This window comes from Bison bison, unplaced genomic scaffold (assembly GCF_000754665.1).
Source record: "Bison bison bison isolate TAMUID 2011002044 unplaced genomic scaffold, Bison_UMD1.0 scf7180017864037, whole genome shotgun sequence".
NCBI classification, from domain to species: Eukaryota; Metazoa; Chordata; class Mammalia; order Artiodactyla; family Bovidae; genus Bison; species Bison bison.
In genome coordinates, this window is record NW_011494609.1 from 5,486,368 (window position 1) to 5,496,641 (window position 10,274).

The 10,274-nt window shown below is 56.8% G+C and overlaps 1 protein-coding gene across 2 annotated transcripts in view; it reads left to right on the forward strand.

The window, feature by feature from the left end:
* FTCD (formimidoyltransferase cyclodeaminase) overlaps window positions 1–4,525 on the forward strand; it is a 15,563-nt gene extending 11,038 nt beyond the window's left edge. For both annotated transcript variants that reach the window (XM_010834867.1, XM_010834869.1), the window contains exons 10-14: window positions 54–215; window positions 1,641–1,684; window positions 1,858–1,996; window positions 3,188–3,283; window positions 4,279–4,525. In XM_010834867.1, the coding sequence (XP_010833169.1) occupies window positions 54–215; window positions 1,641–1,684; window positions 1,858–1,996; window positions 3,188–3,283; window positions 4,279–4,365 (528 nt within the window). In that variant the 3' untranslated portion in view covers window positions 4,366–4,525. The remainder of the gene's footprint in view (window positions 1–53; window positions 216–1,640; window positions 1,685–1,857; window positions 1,997–3,187; window positions 3,284–4,278) is intronic.
* Window positions 4,526–10,274: the final 5,749 nt, after the last annotated feature.

Below are 10,274 nucleotides of genomic sequence, written 5' to 3' on the forward strand. Positions count from 1 at the left end.
GGGGAGCCCGGCCCGGCCCGGGGCTGGCCCCATGATCAGCGCGCTCTCCCCAGGGCGCCGCCCTGGCCTCCATGGCCGGCCTGATGACCTATGGGCGGCGCCAGTTCGAGCACCTGGACGTGACCATGCGCCGCCTGATCCCGCCCTTCCGCGCCGCCGTGGCTGAGCTGACTGCGATGGTGGACGCCGACGCCCGGGCCTTTGAGGCCTACCTGGTGTGTGTGCAGGCGGGCCGTCTCCACTGGCCCTACGGAGCAGGACCTGAGGGACAGTGGGGTCAGTGGACAGTGATGGGGGGTCTCCAGAGGAGAGAAAGGTGGTCCAAGGTCATGGGGGTGAGGGGCAGACTGCCATTAGCACAGACGTCTGGAGACCAGGGGGCCTGGAGGGAGGGGACAGTGGTCTGGCTGCTCTTGGGTTGAGCCCAGCAGGTGTGACCCCAGGTCGGAGTCTCTGCAGGGCTGGGGGACAGGGGAGAGGAGGACACCTGCCCTGAGGGTCAGCCAGGCTCAGCGTCCCCCTGCCCAGCTCCCTGCGTCCTGCTGATGGGCCGACACCCAGACCCGCAGATGCTGGAGGAAGACCAGGTCCTCAGGGAAGAGCTCTGGTCCCAAAAGTGTGGGAACAGAAATCTTTACTTGGTAACACAGTCAGTCACAGTGTCAGCGATCAGAGAAGACAGTTCAGCGACAGACGGAAAGGGCCCCAGGAGCTGGGAGGCTAGATCCAGACCTCCCTTGTTCGGGAGGGCCTGGAGGAGGGGTGTCCGTCAGACCTGGGTGGAGGTCAGAGGACTCACAGGAAGGTCGAGGTGTGAGTTCAAGGTCAAGAAGCCCCAGGTGTGTGTGAGAGCAGAGCCAGCAGGGGACACAGGAGAGGAGGGAAGGGGGGTGCTTGGACCCCGCCGGGGAGGAGGGCCTGCTGGGGAAGGTGTGAGCTCCAGGCCGACACCAGTGCTCGGAGCCACCTTGGGGCAAGACCTGGTATGGGGGTGGATGGTGCTCTGGGCACGCTTGGGGTGGAGGCCATGGGTCAGCCCTGCTTCGGGGTTTGGGCCGAGTCTAGTCTGCACCTGGGCCCCTGGGTGGACAGCTGGCCTCTGTCACTGGGCCTCAGTGGATGGCTGTGTGAGTGACTCGGGGGAGGCTTTCGCCCCGGGGGGAGTGTGTTTCCTGCATGAAGGATGCCGCCTGGTGGCCCCTGCAGAGCTTGCGTGGGTGGGGTGCCTGGAGTGGTCCTCCTGAGGTCCCCTGACAACGTGGCCATCCGACCTGGAGGTCACGTGAGCCTCTTGGTGCGTCTCACATGGGCGGGGCAGTGGGAGGAGCAGTTTCATACTTCCTGGAAGGAGGCCTGCGTTGTATGTCGCCCTTGGGGGTCGGGGGACACGGCCTGAGCCTTTATGCTGGTCTCTGGGGTCGCACAGTTGCCTCCCCTGGAGTGGGTGGGGAAGACTGGTGCTGGAGCCCTCACTCCCCTCCGGCCCCCTCTCCAGTCCCTCACAGGTGGCCCTCCATCTGTAATCCACAGATGCAAACTTGGAGGTGGTGGGTGCTGTGTTAGGCCCCCGCCCTCCCCAAGCTCCCAGTCCCCTTGTCACAGTCCCTCACCCCGCTGTGTTTCTGTGCTTGCTCTGGCAGAAAGCGACAAAGCTGCCCAAGAACACACCTGAGGACAAGGACAGGTGAGTGCAGCGAAATCCCTGGTACTGGTCAGCCCCCCCGGGTGTGCTGTGGCTGAACAACGATTTCCCTGTGGTCCCCAGCCTGGTTCCGTGGGCTCCTCGAGGAGCCATTGGGTAGGGACTGGGAGTGTCTGGGGGCCCCGGGATCTGACCGCCAATGCCCTTGCTTACAGACGTGCGGCCGCCCTGCAGGAGGGGCTGAGGCAGGCGGTGGCTGTGCCCTTGGCGCTGGCAGAAACGGTGGCCTCACTGTGGCCGGCACTGCGAGAGCTGGCCCTGTGTGTGAACCTGGCCTGCAGGTCAGACCTGCAGGTACGTGGCAGGGCCCTGCTGCCGGTGCAGAGTGAAGGGTCAGTGGGCGTCACAGCTGCTCACTGAGCCAGCAGACGTGAGCGCTCGCAGGGTGTCTCGGTCCATCTCAGCCTGCAGGGCCGGCTCTGCTAAGATCTTGTTCAAGGTCACACAGCAGAGGCAGACACTCGAGTGTGCTCCAGAGTCCACCTCTGACTGTCCCCTCAGGCCCCAGCCGCCCTCCTCCCCGTCGGCCCCTCTCCCAGAAACCCCAGGTGCTCGCAGAAATGCATGCACGCCCTGTCTGTAGCCTCTGCACGGAGGCCTGGGACAAGGGCCATCACACCCATTGCTGTTTGTCTACAGCCCGATCAGAGGCCCCTAGCCATATGGTCTTTACAGAGAGACACCTGTTTTCAGTGTCTGGTCTTCAGGCCCTAAGGATTGCACCCTCCTTTCCTGGGAGGTGGCTGCCTGTGAGTTGTTAAGAAGGTTCTAGAAGCCGCCTGAGCACAGAGGCCATGATTCCTGCATTCTGGGTCTTCCTGGCCCAGCATGTGCTGCCCATCTCTGTGGCCCCTCAGGGCCTGTAAGTGGCCAGCATGCTGTGCTCGTTGTTAAAGGCCCCCTGTAGCCAGCTCCCGGCTTCCCAGGTGGCTCAGTGGTAAAGACTCTGCCTGCCAATAGAGGAACCGCAGGTTCCATCCCTGGGTCCGGAAAAGCTCCTGGAGAAGGAAACGGCAGCCCACTCCAGTATTCTTGCCTGGGATTATCCCATGGACAGAGGAGCCTGGTGGGCTACAGTCCATGGGGTCACGAAGAGTTGGACACTGAGTGACTGAGCATGCATCCAGCCTGGGCTAAGCACATCTCCAGCCTGGGCTATGCCTGAGGCATCACTGGGCCGCGGGGTTGGAGTGCCGAAGTCAGCAGGGTGTGGACTGCTGGGTGGTCAGCTGAGGGTGGGCCTCTGAGCACTGGATGGCGCAGGGGCCCTGGGACCCTCCTTGGAGAGGGCCAGGCTTCTGTCCAGTGACTCCGGGCTCCCGAGGGCTGTGTGGATGCTTTCCTGCTCGAGTGACCGGTCAGATTGCCGTCTTCAGGGTTGAGGCGTGAGGCCCCCAGGCTATGTCCTGGGCTGAGGAGTGGGCAGGGGTTGGCCTGCTGCCTGCCCCATCACTGCCGGCTGGTTCTGCCTCGTGGCCATTGCAGGTGGCAGCCAAGGCCCTGGAGACAGGTGTGTCTGGCGCATATTTCAACGTGCTCATCAACCTGAAGGATGTCACTGATGACGCGTTTAAGGACCAGGTGAGTGGGGGCGCATGCCAGGCCCACCAAGGGGCCTGGAGGTTGCCTTGGTTCCCGCATATGGGGCCCAGGGGCGCCTGGCTAGCATGTCCTTGAGGGAGGGATGTGTCTGACGAGACAATCCTCCAGCTGCTGCGGGTGTAAAGGCCTGTCTTGCAGAACGCAGGCCTCAGGGGACAGCTGGGGCCTTCTTTCAGGGTCTCTGTGGGGGCGGGTGGCCTGGGTGCCTGCTGGCACCCCCTCACTCCCTGCTGGGGGCTCTGGCCAGGGCCAGGTCCCCTGGCTGGGCTGGGCTGCAGCACCAGCAACACGTGGTCTCAGGGAGCAGTTGCTGGCCTGTGCAATTGTCCTGCTTCAGCGTTTGTGACAATTTCACTGTTACTGTTTTTGGAGGAGAATTCACAGAACGTGCAACTCACTATGTTAAATTATACAAGTCAGAGGCAGTTGGCACATCTATGGTTGTGAGACCATCACCTCTATCCAGTGCTGGAACGTTCTCGCCACTCCAGAGGAGGCCCCACAGTAACCCCCATTCCCAGGCCTGGCCACCAACCTGTATTTGTGATTTTGTGATGATTGTTAAAAAGCAATTTCCTGACTGGGAATGGGAGCAGTAGGGCCAGCCAGTCCCCACCTGCCTCTGTAGCTAAGCTGAGCTCATCATCAGGGAAGGCCCTGTCCATCCCAGGGCATTGAGATAATACACTAGCCACTCGAGCACTGCCCTTTGGGCTTGGAGGACACAGCCCCGCCTTCAGCAGTGGTGGATAAAGTAGGGAGACTGGGAGGGTGGGAACTGGGCCTTGCTGGCCCTAAATGTCAGGAAAGACAGAGGGACCCCCCCCATCCCCACGAGAGACCTGTGAGGATCTGGAGTTCCAGGTCAGAGGCTCGGGGCCACCCAGAGTGGATAGCCCAGGGAACCGGCAGGGAGGCTGGGCCCGTGGGTGGGTGGCAGGTGAGCAGTGATGACAGCGCTCCTGTGTCTTTAGGTCCGCCGGCGCATCTCCAGCCTCCTGCAAGACGCCCAGACACAGGCAGCCCTGGTGCTGGACGGGCTGGAGGCCCGGCAAGAGTGATGGCTGAGCAGGGAATCGACGGACTCCACTCCCCCTTGCAGCCCCTCCAGACACGTCCTGGGGGCCCAGATGTGGGGGATGTGAGGGGCAAGGATAGGGGGCTGTGAGGGGTGGGCATGGCTGGGGTTGGCAGTGCCAGTAAAGTGATGACACACTGGTGCCTGTGGGGTCCATGTGGGGTGCATGTGGGATACCAATGAGGGGCTTGGGGGAGGTCTGAGCTGAGTGGCAGGAATGGGACCTCGTGAGGTGCCAAACATGGGGAGACAAGTGGGAGGGAATGGGGGTGGAACATGAGGTGACCCAGGGTCACAGAGTACCCGGGGTCCTGGGGGCCTGAGCCCCCTTAGTAGGACCCTCAAATCTCATGGAGGGATGAGGGCCATGCTGCCTGATGGACAGGGAATGGCGGGGGATCCACCAAGGTGAGGGGTGGCCGGGCCAGCTCCTCCCAAGGCAGGAGAAGATGAGAGCAGCAAGCGGCCGAGGACGGGAAAGTGATGTGTGGGCCAGGTCCCGGGTTCTGGGGGAAGAGGGTTCAGTGTCAGACCTGGGGTCCCGGAAGGGAGAGTCCCCAGCATTGGGCACTGACTTCTCTTGGTGGAAGCTCAGTGGCCCAGGCCCAGTGGTGGGGGTCCCAGGAGGGTCTCTGCAGGGCCTGGGTGGTGAGGGAGGGGTGGGAAGTGGTGGAAAGCGCCCACCCCTCTATTCCCGGGGCTGGGGGCCACAGGATGAGACCCAGACCTGAAAGGTTGTTTTTGCAAGCTGTGTGTTACGCTGGCATTCGTGACCTCCGGAGGAGAGGATTTCCATCCAGGGTCAGAGACGAGGTTTGACAACTTGGAGCTTTTTGTGTAGCAGAGTTTCTTTTAAAGCATAATAGAGATAGGGAAAACTTCTGACATAAACATCAGAAAGTGAAAAGTGAAAGTGAAAGTCGCACAGTCGTGTCTGACTTTTTGTGATCCCATGGACTGTAGCCTGCCAGGCTCCTCTGTTCATGGAATTCTCCAGGCAATAGTACTGGAGTGGGTTGCCATTTCCTTCTCCGGGGGATCTTCCTGACCTGGGGATTGAACCTGGGTCTCCTGCATTGCAAACAGATTCTTTACCAGCTGAGCTACTAGGGAAGCCCATAGACATCAGATGGGGACAGGAAAAGAGAGCCCCCTTGCTAGTTTCTAGCAAGGTGTTTTATGTCTGTTAGAAAATTATTAATCAGATAAGAGAGACAACTCAAGGCTGAGGGAGTTTCACCAGACCCCGCTCCCACAATAGAAAGGATGACATGAGGTGTGTCAACCCCCAACCATAAAACAATTGACAGGGAATACTGGTTTGTTGAACCATTATCAGCCCAAGGTTTGAAAAAAGAAAAAAAGTTAATCTTAGGTGGAACCATTTTGAAGAAAGGCAAATTCTAAAGCAAATACATAGCTTCCTTAACATAGCTTAAGAAAAACATTTCCATAAGAAGAAACACACTTGTTAGTTCCAGGCAGGATCTCCGCCACTTATTTCCTCCTGCCTCTTGGGGACCTCTGGCCTTCCTGCCTGTTCCCCTCTCAGACCCACCTGGGCCAGCTCTGGTCCAGGAGCTGAGTCGACGATGACGATGACGGCCCACTGGAGGATGGGCCACGGGGTCCTGGGGGTGTTGGGAGTTGGTGATGGACGAGGGCAAGAGGTGTGACCTGGGAGCCCTGTGGGGGTACCCCAGGGGGGCAGCATCCACAAGGCTTGGAGCTGCGGGTGGTGAGGGTCAGAGCTGCTGTAGGACTGGGCGCTGCCATGGGTCTGCAGGCTGAGGTCTTTCAAAATAGGCAATGCGTCAGGTCACCTGGTTCTAAACCCAGGGCTGCTTAGAGATTCTGCAGAGAAGCCCCACCCCCTCATCCCCACCAGCCCCTTCCCATCCTCGTCAGGAAATGCTGAATTCCCTCTTTGTGCCCATTTAGTGTTGATTTATGCAAACACAAACACATGTGAATTTATGTTCTCCATTCCTTGACACTTAAACAGAGCAGATCAATGCTGGTTTTTGTTTCTAGTTAACGCGTTAGCCCCGAGGTCTTTCACATCAGCGTTTAGAGAGACTCCTGTGCTCAACTGCTCAGTCATGTCCAACTCTTTGCAACCCCACGGAATGTAGCCCACCAGGCTCCTCCGTCCATGGGATTCTCCAGGCAAGAAGACTGGAGTGGGTTAGAGAGACTCCTACGTAATGTATATTTTATTCACTTGTCCTTTCCCTGTATTTCCTTTACCATTTCATTGTGAAAATGAGACACATTCAGAAAGGTGCGTGTCCTGAGCGGCCATCTTCCCATCACAGCATCCTCCTGACCCTGACCCCCACCCCTAGGGTGGCTCCATGGTGACCACGACCCTGCCCATGATTCCCACAAGAGGTTCAGTTCTCCCTGTGAGCTGATGTTCAGGTCAGCAGGGTCACGTGTGCCCTCTCAGCCCCGGGTGTGTCCTGCACAAGGCTGTCCTAGGGTGGTGCCCAGCTGAGCCTCGGCACCCCAGTTCCCTCGCAGCCCTGTGGCAGTTTGGAGGAGCCCGGCTCTCACTGCTGACAGCAGAGGGTATCCTCAGCTCTCTGATGCTGGGATAGGGGCAGAGCAGGTGAGCATGGTAACAACCAGGTCAGAAGAGGCGCTCACCTGTTGCCTGTCTGGGAACCATTTACCTTCACCTGAGAACAGGGTCCCTGAACAGCCACAGCCATGGCCTAAGCATCCCCACTGACCCACAGCCCCAGGGCGTTAGCTGGCCTGAGGTAGCCCCTGGAGTCTTAGGCAGAGATACCGAGGGTGACTGTGGGTGATTCAGGAGTGAAGTAAATGCCAACTGTCCCACCATGAGACACTGTGGCTGGTTGTTATGTAGCAGGTGCTGACAGATACACTTCCCAACACACCTCAAACTTCTGCTACATCTGAGGTTGACTGTCTTGTCATGTTAACGATGGATTTCCTTTTCTGTGGTCTGTTCACATGTGTAGCCTGTTTTTCTGTTGGGTGCTAGTCTGTCCAGTCCTAAATATCCATCAACCTCCAGCTCCTTCCCAGGGGCGGGGTCTCCCCACCTCAGTTGCTCCTACTATGGCAGCCTCTGGCTTCCAGACATTCCCAGTAAAAGTAATTTCAAAACATCACCACACCCTGCAATTCTTTCCAGACAGGCTATGCACATGGGAAAAACGGCAAGTATGCATGCACTTGTTAGGTAACCACACAGAATATTGAGAGAAAATGATGTACAGTGTCTGTCCTCCTGGAGCAAGGCAGAGAACCCAATACTTTATAGGGAAATTAAAAACCTGTTTTGGTAAAAGACATGATAATCAGAGCAAATGTCAGGAACCTATTTGAAGTTACTATTGACCAACAGAAAAGCTCCTGCAAATCAAACCAGCAAGGGCAGTGTGTGAGCAGGGTGTGGTGGGTGTGCTTGTCTGTGTGTGCAAGCACATATGTGTGTTCGTGTGCAAATGCAAAGAAAGTTCCAGGAAGGTCCCCAAGGGGTGAACTCAGGAAAGAAGGTGAGCTGGGATGCAGCATGGAGTGTGGGGACAGGAGAGGGGCCAGCGCCCAGTGGCCTCAGAGGCTCACCTGGGGCCTGCCTGGGTGAGCTCACCTGGGGCAGCGCAGTGGGTGGGGAGGGGTCCTTCAGGCCGTATCGGGTGGGACTGGGTTCCTTTCAAGGGGCATTCAGAAGAACTGCAAGTGGGTTTTTAAAGGCACTCCGCAACGGCACATCCAAGGGTCCTGTGCTCCCCGAGGTGCCATGGCTCCCTCACAACTCCTTCATCTGCTCCTGTTTGCTTCTCTGAGGCAGCGGTATTAATAGATGCTCACGATTGTTCCTTTTGTCAGCCCTCCTGGAGATGTGGGCGCTTTCATCTGCTGGCGCACTGGCCTCTGCCCCTAACTCTAACTACCCCCAGCCCACTGCTCCTGATTCTCTGCGTCTCTGGGGGTCACCCCTTGGCTGCCTTTGCCATTTCCTCCCATGTTGAGGGGCTGGGAGGTGAGGCATGTGGGGTCTCTCCAGGTGGTGGGGGGTGTGAGGGTGAGGTCAGCTTAGAAACACAGGGCCTCCCCCTCTTTTCCCACAGCCTTGGCTCAGTTGACCCCACTGCATGGTGGGCACCCAGCAGGGGCTTAAGCCTCAAGCCCAATGGCTGCTGTTGAGCTGTGGGACGGAGGGGACAGCAGTGCAGAGGCTGAGGGGGCTAGTGAGCAGCGGTGGACATGCGGCTGTCACGAAGGCCTGTTGTGAGGAAGCATCAGGGAGAGGAAAAAGGTGTAGACGCTGGTGAAGTTATGGTAGTGAGGGGGTGTTCCTGAGGGGACTTTGGGGAAGAAAGTGGCTGAGGGACATTAGTAAGGGGAACTTAGTGAGGAGATGTGGGGGGCCTTTACTGCGGGGGTGTTGGGGACGTGACTTTGGGAAGAGAGGTTAGTGAGAATGTTCGTGTGGGGTGTCCCTGAGGGCACATGGTGAAATGTGTGAGGGCTGTTAGTGTGGGGATCTGCTGAGGACGCCTTAGTGAGGGACACTGGTGATGGGTGGTTTGTGAGGGATGAATGTGAGAGGGTGTTACTGAGGGGACATTATCGGGAAGCGTTTTTGTGGGGATGTTGGTTTGCAGACTTTGGTGAAGGATGCTCCTGAGAGACAATGTGAGGAGGTGTTGGTGGGGAGGCTTGGCTGAGGAGACATCAGTGTGTGGATGTGGGTGACGCGATAATGGTACAGACAGAGCCGGGTGTTAGTCTGGGGTCACCGGTGAGGAAACTGTTGAAGGAATGTCTATGAGAGATGGAACTGGAAGCATATTCAGTTCAGTTCAGTTGCTCAGTTGTGTCTGACTCTTTGTGATCCCTATGGACTGCAGCACGCCAAGCTTCCCTGCCCATCACCAACTCCTGGAGCCTGCTCAAACTCATGTCCATTGAGTCGGTGATGCCATCCAACCATCTCATCCTCTGTTGTACCCTTCTCCTCCTGCCTTCAGTCTTTGCCAGCATCAGGGTCTTTTCTAATGAGTCAATTCTTTGCATCAGGTGGCCAAAGTATTGGAGCTTCAGTTTCAGCATCAGTCCTTCCAATGAATATTCAGGACTGATCTCCTTTAGGATGGACTGGTTGGATCTTCTTGCAGTCCAAGGGACTCTCAAGAGTCTTCTCCAACACCACAGTTCAAAAGCATCAATTTTTTGGCACTCAGATTTCTTTATGGTCCAACTCTCACACTCATAACTACTGGAAAAACCGTAGCTTTGACTAGACGGAACTTTGTTGGCAAAGTGATGTCTCTGCTTTTTAATATGCTGTCTAGGTTGGTTATAGCTTTTCTTCCAAGGAGCAAGTGTCTTTTAATTTCATGGCTGCAATCATCATCTGCAGTGATTTTGGAGCCCCAAAAAAGAAAGTCTGTCACTGTCTCCATTGTTTCCCCATCTATTTGCCAGGAAGTGATGGGACCAGATGCCATGATCTTTGTTTTATGAATGTTGAGTTTCAAGCCAGGTTTTTCACTCCCCTCTTTCACTTTCCTCAAGAGGCTCTTCAGTTCCTCCTAGCTTTCTACCATAAGGGTGGTGCCATCTGCTTATCTGAGGTTACTGGTATTTTCCCTGGCTATCTTCATTCCAGCTTGTGCTTCATCCAGTCTGGCATTTTGCATGATGTCCTCTGCATAGAAGCTAAATAAGCAGGGTGACATATACAGCTTTGATGTACTCCTTTCCCAATTTGGAACCAGTCTGTTGTTCCATGTCCAGTTCTAACTGTTGCTTCTTGACCTGAATACAGATTTCTCAGGAGGCACATAAGGTGGTCTGGTATTCCCATCTCTTGAAGAATTTTCCACAGTTTGTTGTGATCCATACAAA